General features: G+C 41.1%; 1 protein-coding gene across 4 annotated transcripts in view; it reads left to right on the top strand.

The window, feature by feature from the left end:
• The window catches only part of creb5b (cAMP responsive element binding protein 5b), a 36,541-nt gene that overhangs the window by 7,482 nt on the left and 8,993 nt on the right, over positions 1–20,066 (top strand). For all 4 annotated transcript variants that reach the window (XR_013648160.1, XR_910234.4, XM_004077824.4 and 1 more), the window contains exons 5-7: positions 796–953; positions 11,016–11,142; positions 12,477–12,587. Coding sequence is in view for 2 of the 4 variants with exons in the window: in XM_004077824.4 (XP_004077872.1) it covers positions 796–953; positions 11,016–11,142; positions 12,477–12,587 (396 nt within the window). In the remaining 2 variants the exon portion in view is untranslated. The remainder of the gene's footprint in view (positions 1–795; positions 954–11,015; positions 11,143–12,476; positions 12,588–20,066) is intronic.

The following is a 20,066-nucleotide window of genomic DNA, read 5'->3' as shown; positions in this document are numbered from 1 at the left end:
AAACCCATGAGACAGCTTCTTTAGCCAAAGCAGCAAGAGCCGAGTCACCACAAGTCAGACTGCTTATCTAATGTCTGGGGAAGATGTGCAGTACATGCTGCAGCTAAGCTGCTGTCTGGGATGTTCGGCTGTGAAGCTTTCCCTAGGTCGGGTCAGCCATGTCTCGCCTATACCCGATCTACGTGGTTCAGGATGGGAGGCTTTGCTAAGTCATCAGGAGGCGAGTCAGAGCAAGACACCGTAGGAGAGAAAGGCAAGAGGCAGCAAAAAGTCTTCAGCTAACGGACAGTTTGGATAAACAGCTCTGCACTGCAAAACTGTAGAGAATAAAGTTGGTGAAATAAAATTTTGTGACAAAACTTATTCTTGAAGCTGAACTTAAGGTGCGGGACACCTTTAACTGTGGTGAATTTAGGTTTTTTTGAGCATGAACTTTCTGAAGTGTGACACCTTTACTCCAAAGAGGATATTGTTCATTTTAAATGGTTTGGCTCTCGCCTTTTTCATGCACAGAGAGAAAATTCAAGACGTGCAATATTTGTATTGATTCAGGAGATTCTAGTTAGCATTTTATTTTTTTTAAATAAAGAGCAAAATGAAAAGTTGTTACAGCCTGGTCCTTATTAGACACTAATTACATCCTGAGTGCAAACAGAAAACCTAGCAGATAGTGATTAACATTGTTCCTTCATACCTATTTAAGCTGGGTGTTTGAAAACAGATGGCCAATCAAATGCATTTTTAAGTAGGGAGTCCGATTTCTAACCATAAGTACTCTGCTTTTCCTCTTCAAAGAACATCTCCCTGCACGGCCAAGCAGGCCAAGGCCAGCACCAGCAGTCCCACTCACGGATGGCCAGTCATGACACCAGCATAGTTATCCAGCAAGCCCTGCCTTCTCCTCAGTCCAGCTCCGTCATCACTCAGGCTCCCTCCACAAACAGACAGATAGGGTGAGTATGCTACATGAGAGAAAAAAATCCAATTAAGTGTAGAAAAAAAGACCCTGACAAATCAACAGATAGTAAATAATATTAGGTTTGCAACAGAAAAAAAAAGAAACTTACTCTATTTATTGTTTTTTTTCTGTTCCTTCATCAATACTCATAACTGCTGACAGACTGAAAATGATCCGACAAATTTGTGTCTTCTCACCTTATGTTTTAGTGAAAGCCTTAGGCTCAGCCTGGCCCCTTTGTGTTTGTGACAGCTGTCATCTCCCCATAGTTTAGTTACATTAGGAGCGCTATATGTGAGGCTGGCACTTTTGCGGCTTATTCAGTATTGTCCTCCAGCATGAGTTTGGCGAAGAGGGCCCCGGAGGACTTAGATGAGGTCACCGTTAAAGCCTCAGCTGTGAACTGCCCCTAAAACAGTTTAGTGTTTCATCTTTGAAAATAGTTCTTTTCAGTCTGTGGGAATGTCTGCCACCTTAGAGCTCTGGTACTGTGAGACATGTCTCTGATGGAGGCGGTACTTTATCAGCTGTCTGTTTGGTGTTATACTTCTTTACTTTTTACAGTGTTAAATGGTTTTGCATTTTGTTGGGGGTGGTCATTTTTCACCAAAACGATGTATGGACTTGGTACAAATTATATATCTTCTGTTTTGTTGAATTTATAAACTGATAAGCTTTGTTGAAGAGAAAACAGGAAAGTGTTCACATTGGCACCCAAAAGAAGTTCAAATTTTCATTTTGTAAATGTTTCTGTTTGTTTGTTTATCTGATGTGCCCTGCCACAGACTGGCGACCTGTCCAGGTCGTACCACGCCTTAGCCCAACAGTAGCCAGGATTGGCTCCGGCAACCCAGTGACCCCATAAGGGAGTCAGCGGGTTAAGAAAATGGATGGATGAATGGATGTTTATTTGATTTTATTGCAGGATGTTTAACAGTTGTATAGATCTCAAACGACTACAAAATCTTTCTAAGTTCAACCCAGATTTTTGGGGTTGAGGTTGTTATGATACATGTGTGAACATGTATTATCATACAACTCTGACCAACTGGTAACCATCAACCCACAGTCGGTTGGCCAGTTGCCTTATTTTTAAGTAGAACAAAATATAGCTATGCAGTCAAATTATTCACATGCTAACATACTATTCAGCATCTAAGGACAGTCCACTGCTTACATAATTCCTTCTTGATGCCTTAACTCCGAGGACAGTTCAGATTTGTGCCTGAGTGTTGTCACAAATGCTCACCAGCTTTGTCCTCGTGTAGTCCTGTGTAGATTTACAGCTTTAAGAGCTGGTGAATATTGGATGGAGGGCCCATTTCTAAGCCTGACTGACACCTTGTCAGGCCCATTGTTGAGACCAGGGATGGAATTTCATCTTCTTGGAGGAGCGCAATCACAGCCAGTAACAGAGACACAGCCAGGCAGCTTTTACCTGAGTTCACCTGTCATTCTGAACTCTTTATCCCAATAAAGAACAAACTCACTGCTACAGTCACAAAACCTTGTCTGACTTGATGAAATATTTGTGGTTTTACTGTTTGTTCGCATCATTCATAATGGTTGTTATTTTAGCCGTACTGCAGGAAGCAAAAAAGCATCTTCTCTAAACATTTGCCAGACTTTTCTAAGCGTGCTTATAAAACTCCTGAGGCGTTGCGTGTTTATGAAATCTTGCCATATGGAAAGGACGAGTAGATTCACATAAGGGAACGTTGAGACGGAAATGTTCACATCAGCAGGAAAAAAGACAGAGGAAGCCCTCTCTGCTCAAAAGCAGTTCTTCCACAGGAAGTCATTAGACTATAGTCTCTGTGAACAGCGTTTCTCCACAGCAACTTCCTTTAAAGAGAACAACACTGCACAGGCGAGCAGCAGCCCAGTCTGAAAAAAGTGGGGAAGGCAGCTGAAGGTCAGATCCGTCTTCTGCTATAACCTGTGTGTGAGGTCACTTAACTCCACCCTCTGATGTAGTTTAGTTTCCAGAGTTCTAACAAAAAGAATACATAAATCTAGAAACTAAAATTTATTTAACTATACAAAAAACATTTCTGTTAGGAATAACAAAGACATTGCGTATGTGCTTATGCATCATTCAATCTCCAGGCACTTCATGCAGCTCTGTTGTTGTAGCCTCTCAATGAGATATCAAAGACAGTTTAATTCTGCCTCTATCTCCTTCCTCATTTTGCTCCTCTGCTTTGGTGAGTGCGAGCATCCGATGAATTAGGATAACAAGTCATTTTCATTGCTCCACAATGTTTACTAAAGAGCTTTGAGGCTTGGAATCAATTAGGATTGGCTTTCCTCAAGTCCATTTACTTTAGATCTGCACCGAGCCTGCAGCTGTGAAACCTGAGGACTCCTCTCCTCGACTTTTTTCTCTCGCTCTTTTCTGCTGCAAGTCCTTAGACGAAATCTTCAGGGAGCCACACTGACACAAACCAGTGTTAAAATCAGGTATGGGAAACAGCCAGCAGATCTTAATGTTACGGATATCATTATCATACAAAGGAAAGTGGTGTCCAACTGCTGCGAACGCTTTCTGCTTCTTGATTGGAAACATCTGGCGTTGAGTTATGTCAGAGTTAAATGTGTTGGACATTACTAGTTTAACATGTGAGATGCAACACAGTGAAGAAACCTCAACCTTTTGACTTTTAGAAGCCGATGTGTGGATAGATCTGTGTGAGCACATGGCATTGAAAGATATATTTTAGCTGAAAAACAACAAAAATTAGCTCAAGGTTATTTTTTTAGCCCTAAAAAGCTCAGTTTGTGTTTTTTTTAATATAAAGGAAATGTCCACACAGCAAATGTTTAGTAAAAGCTTTCAATACATCTCTACTTAGATTTCAGTTGCAGAGACAGCAATAAAAATAATACAATGCACATTCATCCTTAAATGGGGTTAAACCTGTCATTTTAAAGCTGCAGTGTTCATTCTAGTGAGCCGTCAACTTACATGCATAAAGCAGGGTCTTGAAAAAATTAAAGGGGGCTAAATTATGTGCAAAAAGTTTACCAAACCTGTGTGAACCTTAAATGTGTGATGAGCAAAACCATTGATAGATGATGTCAGATTTTACGTTTAATGTCATCTAACCACCAAGTTATTTTTAATTAATGTGAGAGCCGGTTCCAAAGTCCATTCTCAAATAGATATATTATTTGCTCAACTGTTAGTGTCAGTATTTTTTTCATCAGTATTGATTTGCAGTTAGCTGTTTCTACAAATACTCTGGGGCTGGGAGGATTTAGCTTTATACTTGTATTTCAGTGGTTGGTTTCAGGGTGCATTGCATGCAATGGCACTTTACATCATATCATTTGAGCTTAAAGGAAGTAAATTTGTGGTTTTGCTTCCCATGCTGCTTTAAATGTTCAGTAGTTTTCACACCTTAGCCGCTCAGATACTTGTGGTCCATGTTTTTGCCTTTAGAGGAAGTCGCACAAATAGATGCCGGTTGTTGCGTCTTCTGAGCAACAATATTTCTTGCGAAGCTTGGGCTCATACATATATTTGCTTTAAACATCCTGTGTTTTTTTTACAAAGGCATTTCGTAGAGTGCTTGCTAATTCGGTAAAATGACCTGTCAAATCATTTTGCTATAGTAGCTACACTTATTTAAAGAAAGGTATTTTTAACACTTTTTAACACTAACCGTAAAGTTACGGAATTCATGAGCAATACAGTTTCTGTCAAATCTAGCATGGTAAATGGTGTATACTTATTTAGTGCTTTACCATCTTCTTGACCTGATTTACAGTCACAGTCATCCATGCTCACACACATTCACACAATGACGGTGGCTCCACTGCCAACCACTGGCACCAACCTATAACCACCAGGAGCAATGTAGGATTTTGGGTCTTGCCCAAGGACACTTCAACACATGAGTATGCAGAGCGGGAACTGAACCTTCAACATTCTGACCAGAGGTCGACCACTCTACCTCTGCACCATGGCTGTTCCATCTTGGGGGGGGGGGTCAAGTCTTAAAAACATGTATCCCATGAGGTGCAATTAAAACTGGGGCAGCTGTGGTACAGAGGTAGAGCGGTCGACCTCTGATTAGAGCATCGCAGGTTCGGCTCCCGCTTTGCCCGTCATTGTGTCAAAGTCCCCTTGGGAAGACACTGAACCCCACATTACTCCTGGTGGTTATAAGTTGGCGCCGGTTGGGACTATGCTTGTAAAGCGCTTTGGGCCTTCAAGGAAGGTAGAAGAGTGCTATATAAGTATACACCATTTACCATGAAGTTTGACATTAGTTTGCCAAGCGCTTTTCTCACACACACATATTACAAAAGTCCATATTACAATGTCGCAGAGCGGTGAAAAGTTTACTAGGTGCTTTACTTTGAATGACAGTTGAACAGTGCAGAGAAAGAGAAGCTTTTCCTGTGTAAACTTTGGTCTCAGAAACTTCAAAGGCAAAACAGGTTGTATTTACGAAGCTGTGATAAGGCACGAGGTGTTTCCTTTGTGAACACACTCTTCACTCCTTTTATCAGTCAGTGTGTTTAAATTGATGGTTCAATGCTAAATTAATAGGCAGCAGGTAGATGAATGCATGGAGCAATCAGCTGAAAAACTGCAAGCAGAAAGAGGGGAAGAAGCAGGATGTACATCTGACCTGAATTAAGATGAGCTCATTGTGTACTGCAGTGGGTTTAATAGTGCGTTTGTCGAGGAACGCCCAGAATCTGTTCCTTCTCATTCCAGCGGGTCTGTGTCATCCCTGCCCCGGGGCCACCACACATGCAGGCTCCTGCAAAAGCAGCTCACACACTGGGATGTGCCTCTCAGCTGTGGAGAGCGCTGGGATCACAACGTAGGGATGTGTGGAAAAGGAGGGATCAGAGGTGCCCAGAGAGGCGGAAAAATGGGATCAGAGGTGGATGGGCGAAAGGAAAAGGGTATTAGGAGACAGATTGGGGATGTGGAAATGGGGGATCAGGTGGAGAAGATTTTTAGCAAGATGGAACTCAGTTGGGTGGATGAGAGGACAGGACCATTGTTTGCATAAGAAAGGGAGAAGATGGATCTTGTTTGGATGTGGACGAAATCAGTGAGGATGAAGAGATCAGAGCCATGGTGAAAGATGACCAAAAAAAAGAAGTTGAGTGAGGAGCAAAAATTTAAGTAAAAAGCAGATCTTAGATTGAAAACGTCACATGTGGAAAGGAATTGGAAATACAAGGAGGTGTATGCCAGCTGTCACACAGTCAGGTTTCACTTGGTTAGATTTTACAAACATGACTCTTGATGGTTAGTTTACCTGATTCAAAATGATTGCACTCACAGGTCTCAACTTGAAAGACAGTTCCTCCCTCCTATCTTTCAGCAATGACATCTGATGTTGAATATCATGCTTGATGAATAATTCATGAGCATTCCTGAGTTGGCATGGATTTGCTTGAAGCCCCCCCAAAGTGAGGACACCTCAAATCCAGTGAAGCCCCCTCCCAGCATCCATCTCTTCACTTGCCCACTAATAAAAGTCAGCTTGTGTTGTAACCCATTACTGCTGATTTATTTGATCAGATTCATAGAATTTCCTTAGTCCAAACCCTATGGCACTCTCCTCCCACCAGTGATTAAAGGCAGTAAATCAGGGGCAGGTCCTGTGTAGTGTTTACCCAAAGAGCCAGGCAGCTGCAAGCTGTTTGAGGCCCTTGTTTCTCTCTCTGTTTACCTCTGTTTCCATGGAGACTGCACCACCATCTCCCAAATGTCTGGAACTTGGCCCTGGGATGTTTTGGTTACGTTCAAAAGTTTTTTGCTGCTGTGTCTACCCATAACAAGCTGTGACTTCACCCTGCGAGGAGCCAGTGCAGTGATGTTGGATGAGTCGCAGAGGGAAAGAGGGAAAAAGGAGTAGAGGAGGGAGGGACAAAATCAAGGGGTAGGCAGGCACTGGGTGGGGGGAGGGCGAAAAGCCAAGAGCATTACATCATTGCTGGAGCAGATTCAAAAAGGGAAGGATGTGAGTCAGTGGACTGACTGCACCTCTCTCCTTCTCTCACTCCTTTCGGATGATAGCCAAGGCTCTTGTGTTGAGGACCATTGCACTTGAGTTGGGACCATGTTGACTGGGACTGTTAAGCATTGTGTTTGTGTGGGTGGAGCCTGCAGGTTAGATAGTTAGAGGCACATATAGGAGTCACTAATGCTCTACTGGAGAGGACAAACTAAGACGAATAAACCATAGTGCAAGGGAGGAAATGAAATGTAAAAATGAATTCAAGGGAGGAGGAGGATCGAGTAGTCGTGCTATGGTGAAGTGAAGGTGGGAAGAGGTTTGTGGTGAATCTGAGTGGGGGGGAGAAGAGGCACTCAGTAATGTGAGAGTGCAGAGACCGGACAGCAGAGTGTCTACCTGCTCCCTCCTGGGGCCCAAGGCCCCTCAATGGAGCCGCAGGCTGTCAGTACTTCTTTATACACACACACAAATGCATGCTCACTTGCTCATAATGTTACATATACACATGCACTTATCTTGTTTTCAGGAGTGGACAAAAATTGCCTACAGATTTAAGTTCCACAGGTTTCATTTTGGGCCTAAAAGATATACTATTGTAATAATTAACTTATATGACAGACGTCATGAAAAGAGAAAAACAGCTTCTTTTCTTAGTTTTTTCTTGGCTGCTCCTGCTAAGGTTTATGTGATGACGACTCATTCAGCTTAACAAAATTTTAACCCATATGACAATAATTAGTATTTTTTTAATTGATTTGGAAGGTGATTTTTTTTTAGAATGTATTTGGTAGAGTTGGCACAGAGTTTAGTTGATACCCATCCACAGGAGGTGCAGTTAGATGATTGTTCGATTTTTCTCTCAAATATAAGCAGGTTGGGTTTTGCAGCATATGGTGATGACAGAGAGAGCTTGCTTTAGCATTGCTAACAGAGCTACAGGTGTAAAGTGCACAGGTGTGTTGTGTTCTCTAGAAGGCCAGAGCTTATTAAAACTGTGGTGTCTCCTGTTCGTTGTGTCCTGTCTGATACCTACTATATGACTCTCTTCCTGTGTTTCATGAAATCTGTTTTTACTATCATAAAATTATTTTAAAGATATATCATTATGAGCAGCAACAGGTCTAGCATTGGCTTGAAAGGTGTTCTGCGAGGAACTAGCATGTCCTACATGTGTCTGTGCAGCCTTTCTTTGGGTACTCCAAATAGCTTCCACAGTTCAAAATCATGCATTGGTTGGTAATTTTACACTATAGTAGCTTAAATTCTGTCCTCAATAAAAAAAATAAATATATATATATATATATATATATATATATATATATATATATATATATAATGTTTTTGCCACATTACAGAGCAATACAACAAGTTGATATATTTGTTAGAGATGGTTTAGATGTCAAATCTGTTTTCTAAAAACTACAGTTCCTTGTTTTAGCCTCTGCTGCTACATCCAGAACTGGTACCTAATACTATAGCAAAGCTGTTTTCAGTGCAATGCAGAGATGGAGCTTGGTGTGGGGGGTGAGGGGCAAGGAAAGGGGGTGAGGGCAGCTGCCCCCTCAGCAAAAAGCTTTGCCCCACATTTGCACCCCCAATGTTGGGGTCAATTATCATTATTGACAAAGATTAAGAATGAAGATGGAGATGACAGGGCATCAGTGCTGGAATTGTTGCACTACAGCAACTAATATGTCTTTATTGACACATGTTCAGTGTTGAAAACAATCTCTGTATTTACTTAAATGCAACATGGAGGGCGAATAAAGACAAAATTGTCTGTATTTCTATGTTTTCTTAAAACTGTTACTTCAGGGAAAGATAAACAGCTTTGCAGTTTTTTATCTTTAGCCCAGAAAACACAGTTTTGTCCACAGCTTCAATGAGCCACCACCATGGGGTTGTTGTTTTATCGAGTCTAAATTTTGAGAGAAACTGTGGGTGTAGTGAACCGCCACAACACACACCTTCCATGACTTTCCCATGTGGAAATATTTGGATTCCCATCGTTGTTCAGATGTCACATATGCCTTTAAATAAGTGTGATTGGGATAAATTGGGACGTTGGACAGGAGTGACACACAGTCAGGATGGTAATGATCCAGTTTGTGTGCGGAGCAATCTAAAGTGTCTGGAGTGTAAATGCACATATTTAGGTCTGGAAAAATACAGGTATTTTTTCAGGTGGTGGAGCTTTTTTTCCCACTTGGCTATACGGCGGCTTTCTTACCCACTATTATGGGGATCCAAGTTTGGATTTTTCCATTGATCACATGCAATCATTGGATGTAGTTGACCGAAATGTTTCTCGCATGTACCCCTTCTTAATGCTCTGTGGAAGCTGATCTGTATTGACTGGCAAGCAGCGTTGTACATCATGATGATACAGATAATGAGAGATTTATTGATTCTTCTGCTGGCTATTCAAAAACCATGTGGCCATGAGCTGCTATCAGAAGAAACCGTAACTGTTTGCAGGTAGATGTAGCAGCACCCTGCAGCTGGGAGCTGGTGTTTGTACAAGTCGTGATTTGGTGGTATTTGTACAAATGATGTCAATGCGAGCAGATGTTCCAAGTGTGGGTGTTAGAATGGTACAGCGGAGAGCCATTGACTGAGACAGGTCCACTGTCATTATTTTGAGCTTAGTCTGGACCTCTGTGAGAGTGATTTGTGGAGCCACCGTGAGTATTAAAAGACCTGTCAGTCCACGCATGTGTTTGTGGTCAATGGAAACTTTTTTTGAAGATTTCACAGTTACATTTCTAAATGACATGTTTCACATGCTCATCTCATGTAGCTGTGAAGTAAAATATTGCACAGTATTATCCTCATCAAGGATCAGGACTGGGTTTTAAAAATGGATTTTTTGAAATTGAATTAATATGGGTAATTTGTATTCATTGGAATATTGTATGGAAGTTTTTTTGTTACTTTTCATATTGAAATCTAACTTGCAAACTGTATTATTATGTTGCAAGCCTGATTTGCATATTGAAATATCAATTACCAAATGCATTTTCAAATTGCATTAAAAATTAAATCGCAAACTGAATGGTCAGTTGAGAATTGCATATTACTTAAAAAATATGGGTGAAAAAAATTCGATAATAATGGGACCTTTATGTAAATGCGTTGAGTAAATTCTTGAACCAATTTTCCATGAAAGTAATTTTCTTGCATTTCTATTATTTTTCCTTTTGGTTTTTAATTTAAAATGAAATTGTCACTTTTTAATTGTGCTGTTAAAAGTAAAAAAAAAAAACAAGTTCTGTTTTGATAATTCTTTGCTAAAATAATGATTTACAATATGTAGGCTAAGAATTGTTACAAATAATTTTATTAAAATTGACAATTATTTTGCAAACCCATTAGATTTAATAAGCAATCAAATAAAGTTTATCTTCTTTTATAATTCATAATTAATATGTAGAGATTTGGTGATCTAAAATGTTGTCACAATGAGATAAAAACTCAAGACAACAGTGACTCTCCGTTGTAAAGTTAAATAAACTTTTTTTATTAGAGTTTCTAAGATCTAAAAATGTTCTGGATTTAGATATGTTTGACACTTTGCAACGTTAACAAAAAAAAAAAAAAAATATATATATATATATATATATATATATATATATATATATATATATATATATATATATATATATATATACATATTATTATTTTTTGTTAATATATAATATATATATATATATATATTATTATTTTTTGTTAATATATAATATATATTATGTATATATATATATATATATATATATATATATATATATATATATATATATATATATATATATATATATATATATATATATATATATATATATATATATATATATATACACATAAATATATACCGGTATATATATAAATTCAAAACAAGTGTGAACTGTTTTTTCACATTTCTTCTTCAGTTCTGTTTTTAGCCATTTCTGCGTTCATACTATGTAACACATAGCATAAGTGTTAAAATATTCCCTCTATGACAACATAATTAGATGTTATTATTGTGTGTGTGTGTGTGTGTGTGTGTGTGCACGGGTTTCCAGACCTGTCCCTGGCTCTCTGTCTTCACTGCTGCACCTACGAAACAGACAGAGACAGCCTCTACCAGCCTCCATGCCTGGAACTCTGCCAGACCCAACCATGCCGGGCTCCTCTGCTGTGTTGATGCCTGTGAGTACACCAAAAGATCCTGTTCACGTATGGATGCATACAGAAACAAAATCAGATACTCAAGCTATGTCAGTCCGCTGTATTGTTTTACTCAATATAAACTTTTTTTAATCTATTTAAAAAAAAATCCTTAAAAGCAATTTTTATTTGATGTGATGTCAAAGTGGAACTAAAAGGTGCAGTATTTGCGCTAAACTCTTAAGCATGTGAGCTAAAGGTCAAATCAATAATTTTGTGGTTCAGTTGGAGTGAAAGTCCCCACTTTTGGATGTAGAACTCAAACCTTGTTATTAAGTTTCCAAGATGAAAGTCTGCAGTTTGGAGGGTTATATAAATCTCCAAATTTCTAGTGATATGACTAGTGGTCTTATCGTAGCTACGGACCTCTCACGCCCATTGTACGGAAAAATCCCACCCTTGTTTATTAAATTAAAAGTTAAGTGATTTGGTGCAAGATTGACGGATCAGGAGAGGGGTGCAGGTTTGGGTGATATTTTTACACAAAACACACTTAGTGCAATTAAGTTTGTGTGTCAGGTTGTGGACCTCGGCCTCTGTGGACGCACAGGGAGAAGGAGGGCCAGGCAAATGGGGGGGTCGGCTTCTCGTAGAGACCACAGCATCAGTGAGAGTTCAGCAGCTGGATACACACACACTTAACGTAAACTGAGCCCCTTAAACAAAGGTTTTTTCTTTCCTGCTTACATTGCATGGCCGACACGACTCACATTATCAGCCCACGCAGGTGACCTTTCACCCCTCTCGGCTTATCCAGCTGATTTCCTAGCATTCAGGTTTCAGCTGTGCTGTGTGACCAGTCTGACCGGGGTCAGGCAAGAGGCAAGCCGTTAGCACACATGCATGAAAACATTGAACTTGTCATCTGTTAACACTGAATCACATTTCATGGATCTCATAAATGTAAATATATATATATATACATGATGTACGAACCTGTCATAAGCTCACTGGGCTGACATCGAAAACATGCCGACGTTGCATGGGTTTCCTGTGTTAAGTCCCTCTATTCTGGCTTCCTGTTTCACCCCAGCTCCAGTTATCATCACTCTATGCAGTGTACAGGGTACCCCACAACAGCATGATTAGCCCCTCATGACTTCTCATCCTTTGTTGTTCACCAGGTCAGAGGATGTGCCTCACACTTTAACGCTCGACCTTTTATCTTAAAATCAGTGACGATATCTCATCAGGATGTAAAAAAACCTTCATAAACAGAGCAAAAAGGCTAATGGATAACTTAGGTGTTTGTGGTTTTTAGAAGGTCATATTTGGACACAAGAGTTTGACTTTTTCCACATTGTTGTCGTCTTCAGATGGAGAGGCAGATGTCTATGGGTTCGAATATGATGGGCATGCAGAGCCCCGCCCACAGCAGCTCCTGCTCCTCCACTCACATTCCCTCCATGCACTCAGAAGCCAAACTGGTGAGCATACGCAAGTATTCACATGGACACACGCACATATGTTGCAACTTTCTTTTCCACTAGGCTGTGCCAGCAAAGCTGCGCTCTTAGGCCTGTGTGGATTTCATCATCTGGTGTGTAATCAAAGCTGCGCCTGAACCTGCCAGTGCAGTGCTGGAGACTCGCTGGAATAATGGGGCCTTTATGTGAATGCGGCTCGACTGCCCACTGACTGCCTGATGTATATCTTAATGTACAGAACATGTTCTGTAAGTCCTGTAACTTGTTAGCACTGGTTCAACACAGTGGGAAAAAATCAAATGACCTCATCCTTTACAAAGCAGGCAGTTGTAGCCAAAGGAGTGACCAAGGGATAAAGTAAAAGAGACGCTGAAATTTAATTGGCTTGGAAGCTAAAGACATAAAAAAATGACGAGTTAATAACCTAAAAGAAGTCTTCCAATTTGGTCTTTCTTTCCAAGCTAGTATTGCTGCATCACTTATGGCAGCCCCCCCCAAATAAGACAGCCCTCACAGTTCAGTTTAGTAGATAGGGATTGATTAATACTACAGCAACAGAAACCAACAACCAATTGTTGATCTCAAAATAAATAGGGAGAGTCATAACTTGGGTATCAAACGGATCACAAACCGCAGCTTTGTGCTCAACAAGGCTCGCAGATTGCCGAGTTTTCTGGGGATTAACATCTTGTGGAGAATGAGGAGGTAGCAGAGGTTATTAGAAGAGTTATTGCTCTGATAGTGGAGAGTGGGAGCAGTCCCAGGGCATTTAATTCTCCCTCTTCCTCATGCTCTTTCAAGATTGATCGCCTTTGTAGTCTTTTGAGTCTCCTCAGTTGTTCCTATGGTAACACACTGGGGTAACACAATATTAGTGTATTAGGCTTATCTCTCCTCTGGCCGTCATCCAGACACATCTTACCCCCCCCCCCCCCCCTCCTATCTGTGTAATTGAATTGTAAATGCTCTGTTAGCTCTCCTCTAAACATATGCACTCACTAAATGGCTGCAGGCCCCTTTACCGCACAACTTTCTGGTTAGGTGGCTATTCGGACAGGAGGTACAGTTTTGAAATGTGCGTCAATTGAGATTCTGTTCGCTGATGCCTAATCGCAACTGATGGAATTCCACGATTGTGACCAAAAAGTGAGAGACTAATTATGTTATCTGGGTGCGATCTCCAGAATAGTTTTCATAAGCATGGTCAGGGTCTCTAATGTCTGTAATATCCTCGCTCGGGCCAGGTCGATAAATACGGCTTCGCTATCAGGTAACTGGGCCATGATCAGGCCCATGTGTCCCCTGCGACGTTCTCAATCCGGCTCTAATCGCATTACCCCAACGATGTTGACTTTCCTCCAATGGGAAATCTCCGCACTGTAACCCCACACCTCAGAGGAGCGGACCCGGATACACTCTTTCTGCTCAACGTTTACACAGCGAGAGCAAAAGGAGGAGACAGAGTGGGACTTTGATAGGCATGATGGAAAAGATATATGGAAAAAGCAAGAGAGTTGAAAGGTGAGAAACTGTATTGATGTTCTAACAAACTAAAGTGAGGAAAACATTTTCTTTTTTTGTGCATTCAACTCTGCATTGTACCTGTGTATGGTTGATTGTTTGGTAGCATTTTGCAATTGTAAGCATTGGCTGTAGAATTATGCCCTACCCTGCCAAAGAAAACACGCCCAGAGCCTGGGCTAATGAAGGCTAATTGATTTTGTGGTGGGCCAGAGCAGTAGGGAGGCCTGTCTCTGGTGTAAATAGTTAATGAGCCAAAGGACTGCTGTGGCCCCTGGGGGACTCATATCTCACTCTCAGCTCTGTGTTTGTACTCTCTGGGTCAAAGACTGGATCTGCATTACTGCCTTTATTTTGCTGCCGAGATTTTCCCCTTAAGTGCCATCATTTAAGTGGTGCAACACAGCCTGATAGAAGAATAATTGGCTTGTATGCTTTCCTTAATGCTTCAAGTTTGCCGTCTGGGGGTGTTTCTAAGAGTGGAATGCTGTATTAGCTTTGCTTCTTTTTTTTCTTCCTCTTCTTCTTCTAAAGGACATGGTACTCATGGTGCCGGGTGTGGTTGAGTTCTGCTCTGTTGTGGTCTGGGGAATTGAATGGTGCGTGTTGTACGCTGGAGGTTGTGGGATAACTGACCCTTGCAGTGCAGAGGAAACACAGCAGAGACGAGGCCAAGTTCCACAGCACGCCAGCCAAGGCATTACATCACCACTTAGGGCCAGCTCTCCACGGGTCCTTGCAAACACTCATGTACATGCAGGCACATGGACTGCCATGTCGCTGTCCTGCATGGGTACATGGACCTCCATAGCCACAACAGGCCAAGAGAGAGATGGTTCAGTACTTGTGGCAAACCGTTGACATCCATGCATGTTGAGGAAACTGTATAAACATGTCCTTTACAAACGTTCATCTTAGGTTTAAACTGCTTACGATTTTTTGAGTACGGTGGAAGGTACTCACGAGAATCGGTTTAATTGGTGAGACCAGTCTTATCGTTTTTTTTTTTTTGTTTTTCTTCTCAAAAAAACATCTGTGAAAGCTCACAGCAGCACGACTTAAGTCAAGCCAGTAAGCAATGAACTTTTGCACTGATTTTTTTGTCTTTGAATGAGCGCCACGCTTTCCGCACATCCTGCCTGCGTTCTAATTTCAGACAGAGCAGCCTTGAAACCTTTTGCTGTTGTGTAAAAATGTGTTACTTATTATCTCCCAATTATTTATTGTTTACATTGTTACCATGGACAATAAATTTGTCACTAAGCATCAGGCGAAGTGCTGATATTTTTATGTGGTAAACAATACTATATGTTCATTCGCCACTGCCTGTTTGGAACTGGCACTAGATTGGTGAATGACATAATACTTGGCATGCTCTAAATATGTTCCTTTTTCTTGGGGAGGAGGGGAAAAATTGCACTTTTCTTGAACAAAAAAAATTCTTTGCACAATAATGGCCTTAAATCAGAAGATTTTTATTTCCTTAAGATCACCTGTATGACTCTGATTTCGGTATAGCTGTAGAATTGTAGTAGGCAGAAGGACTACAGGTCAAGTATCTGTGTAATAGAGACCTTGTAGAAAATATGTCATTTGATGCCAAAAAAACGTGCAAAATTCCTCTACATTTGTCATTTTTAATCCATTTCCTTCATTTCACGTGATGCAAAGCTTAAAGCAGTAAAAACATCGCCATGCCTTTTACATCCTAGCACCAAAGCACATCTGATTAAACTTGTACCAACAGAGTTACCAATACACAATCCGTGCATACTTCTTGTTTTGTGCGCAGCGACTTGATAAATAGTGTTATTGTCAGGGTACGATGTCATTGAGCAGTGACATGAGCTAAGAGCACAGCTGAATCTGCTGGCCGCTACAGTCACAATGTGTATGTTTGGCATATACGTACAATTGAATGCATGCTCATTGTTTGCGCTTGTAGCTAATTGTCTGAGTGATGCTATCCTCTCTGGTACTTATTGTCCTTGGAGTCAAAGCACATCTTTGGATAAAAAAGATTAAAGCAAGCCATTAAGGCAGGGTTTACACATGGTTTAGATTCAGAGCTGTTATGTGCATATTTGTGGCTAGTTAAATGCTCATGGATATAGATGTGCAGTTTGCATGTTCTTTTTTTTTCCCCACTGAAGGTTTCTTTCTTTTGTGATGAAAGTAAGTGTTTAAATTTTTTTTTTTTTTTTTTTTACGGAGTAGAGTGCACAGCTCAGGAACTGCTGGATTCCCGTGGCAGCCACTTTATCGGTGCTGGATATAAACCAGAGAGGGGCCCCTCTCCTACCGCTTCCTCTTTGTTGCCAACACCAAAGACTTTGTCTAATTTTAATCAACAGAATGTAAAGATACCTGAAGTTTTTGCAAAGTTTTAAATGAAGGATTATTACTTGCCTGTGTGATCCACGTTTAAAGCAGGAATGAACTATACATTTTTCACTAATTGCCACAATTATCTGGGCGGATTTTGTATGATGCTGAACGGTATCTTTAGTTTCTAGTATCCATATATATGAATATACCTTCTAGATTTATGTGGAACCTTACCTTGAACCAGTGCCAGATTATGTTTTAGCCTGAGAATAAAGATTCTATGTCAAGTGCTTACACAAGGGTTTTTGGCCTAAAAGTACTTTTTAAATATTCCTGCTATTGTAATTGCTCAGACTTGATTCTGAAATGGATTTATGTGTTCTCCTCAATCTACAAACTGTCACCACAACAAAAAAACAAATAGTTTATTTGTGTTTTGTGAGGATTCGTATTTGTCACTGCTACTTGGCTAAAACAACTTTGGCGGGATGCCTGAGGTTCTTCTTCAGTTTGACACTTGTGGTGTGGAGTTTGTCTTCCTCTCATTGACAGAAACACTCTGGCTCAATGGGATCATCAGTGCTCAGGCACTTTCAAGTGTCTTCAGAGTTGCGTTACTGCACTGATTCACGCCCGAACTGTTGCTAGGCCAGTACAGAACTTATTATAGAATCTTTTTCACTTTCGCAAGTTATTTCCTTCTTGTTACCTTAACATTTTTTCAATGATAGTTTATTCTCATGATTGCATGTTTGAGCAGAGACGAATAATCAGGCATCTATGTTTATGAGGGCAAAGCAGGCAGTTGTGGTGGAAAGCGTTGCATCTGTTTGTCTTTGCACAGGCGCACATTGTTTTAGGGTGTTACTGTGAGTGTGAAGGCCATTTCGTCATGGTTCATTGCTTTTGAATGCGATGGGTCTCAAGTAGAGCCAAGCTTGGATAAACCGACTTCATCAACACACAGGCCAGCCTGGACTGGTCCATCCAAAGTCAGCCTATCTAAGCAGTGGAAAAAAACAGTACTTTAACATAACTTTCAAAAAAACGTTTGCGAGGTTATTTCAAAGAAAAAAGGGCGATGTTTGGAGTCTGAGTCAAGTGAATGTGTCCAAGCTGAACTTGTTTAGCTTGAAACTTAAACTAATACCTTTTTTTGTCATAATGCTAAATTCATGTTTCCAACAAATATTTCACTTTTAGCTTAATGAAAACCAAAAAATTAGACTGCCATGAAAAACAATTATATTTTTTTAAATAACAGAGTTTGTTCTCTTAAATTTATTGTATTTTTCCAACACTCTGAGCTAAAATGTACAAATCTACCCAGTCCTATAGCCGGTTAGTACATTAGTGTTATTTGTATTTGTGCTTCAGGTTATATGCCACTCTGGGGCACACTGACAGTGAATGCAGTGATAACCATGTAGGCTGCACTGGAGCAGGGCTTTACAAGAAGGGGACCAGCGAGGCAATGCAGACCGGAGTCAGAGGCCCATCCATTAACTTGACAGGGTGCAGAAGCTGCCAAGAGTATGAGCGCATGCTTTGGAGCATGCTCCTTAGTGGGCGTGCTCCTCGCTGCGCCCATACCGCCTCGGTTCCTCCAAGCACCAGCAGAGCGCCTGGCCCTGGCAGAACAGCCAGTCTATATCCACCTCCCCGACTGCGTCTGGAACCACAGGGAAGCTCTGTTCGCCTCTACCCAGAGCAGCTTGGCCTGGAACCCGAGAGAGAAAGAGAGATGGGGGCAATGGTTAAGCACAGCTCTCCCATCAGACTGTCTGTCTCACCGTTCCCCGAGGAAATCAGTTTAACAGTCCCCGGCTCTTGGCAAGCAGAAGCGGAGGGGGTGGAAGGGCAGGGAAGAGGTGCACATGCTTGTGAGAAGAAGAGGAAGGGAGGGGAGGGTGTTACTGCCTTTTTGGGCAAAAGGGAAATCTAATAAATTTGAACTAATGGAGTTTGGAGTTTTAGTGGACAGAGAAGGGGCTTTACGGACTGGCATTGGTGGGTAATGTTGGACATGAGAAGGACAGAGCAGAGCTGCAACCTCTCAGCTCCAGCTGGTGAACCCATGTTGGAGAGCTAGGAGACCTTAGCATACATAAATTCTGCCAGGAAAGTTAGAGCAATGGTGGATCGTGCAATTAGAAATACTGTGCTAGTCTCAACAAAAATCTGACAGACACAGAGGGGTGTTTTAATATTTGTCTGCTGCCTGTTTTTTTTTTTTTTAATGAAAAAACTGATGATTTCGTTTAAAAACTTTGATCTCTTTGCCAGAAACCTATGGCTCTGCAGACGGGTTAAATCTTTCTAAGTTGCTTCAAGGCGCCGGAGGGCCACAGGTCTCTTGATAGCACACTGCTCCACTTTTAAAAGGAATAAAAGTGCTCACCCTGACCCTGCTGATTTTGATTTACCTATCCTGGGCCTGGTGTGGTCTTCTCCCTTTGTACCTGCTCCATGCTCCCGCTTTCTCCTCCCAGGGTTAATAGATATGAAGTCATCAGTTGGGGAGAAACCTGAGTGTCTTCTCAGGATGTGCCCAGAGCACTCACAGGGACATCATTCAAAGGCTGTGGTGTCAGCGAGAGGAAGCAGCCATTAATAAATATCATTAATGGAAGATCACCTGGTATCTCTGAAACCACATAAATGAGATCCTCCTAAAAATGGAGTGGGAGTGGCGAGGTCAGGGGGCAAAGGTCTGAGAAGAGATAGCTTCCCTCTGGGCAAAAAAAAAAAAAAGGCTGAATCAGGGATGGTGCTTTCACAGTGAAAAATCAATAACTCCAAAGAGAGAATGCATGAAATGTAGTGTCAAGCAAGTGCATGTTTTTATGCCCCTAGTTGACAGAATTATGGTGAAAGAAGCTGATTTTTTTAATGGCCCACAAAGTTGTCTCCCCATTGTGTCTTGCTTTGTTTTCCATTTTCCAGCAGGTCAGACAGCACAGGGATGGGCTGAGTGCCATCCCATCTGCAAGGGCTCCCTGCTGCCACAGGCTAACACCTGCACTGATTTAATAACTGTTTTCTGTGGCAGCCATCTTGCTGTAGAAGACATGTACATGTATGTGGGTGTCATTAGACTTAAATGCACATTGTGGTTAAGTTCATGCGCTCAGCACAGTCTGGGGAAATACAACCATGTGTTAAAGAGTCATTAGGGAGCTGATGAAGGTGTGTGAGAGTCACAGCCTGCTCATCATCACTCTGCTAACATCCCTTAGTTGCGTCACTGTGGTTCTGGATACAAGACTTAAGTTTTGGCTGAGCAGGATTTAAGTAAGCTGCGTCCATGCTGCAGCCGGTGCAGAGGCACATGCGTGCAGAAGTCGCTTCGGAATTGTTCACAGTAAGAGATTTGTATTTTTAACCAAGTAAAAACGGTAAAGTAATTTCTTTTTTTGTCTTCACGGCAATGTTTCCCGATAGATAGATAGATAGAAAACAGATTTTAGTTGAATTTGCTGTTTTGAACTCCTAACTGACAGGTAATGGATCATTTTTGGAATCCTCACTGTCAGAAGCTTGAAAACTCGTGCATGTTCATTCTCGCAAGATGTTTCCTTATTCATTTTTTACATAGATGTCATTCTGTGCTTGTGCTTTCCTCTTGTT

Source organism: Oryzias latipes, chromosome 16, assembly GCF_053564925.1.
Source record: "Oryzias latipes strain Hd-rR chromosome 16, Olatipes_Hd-rR_3.1".
In the NCBI taxonomy this organism is placed as follows: Eukaryota; Metazoa; Chordata; class Actinopteri; order Beloniformes; family Adrianichthyidae; genus Oryzias; species Oryzias latipes.
Note: the sequence above shows the minus strand (reverse complement) of the source record. Positions and strands in the feature narration are given on the sequence as shown.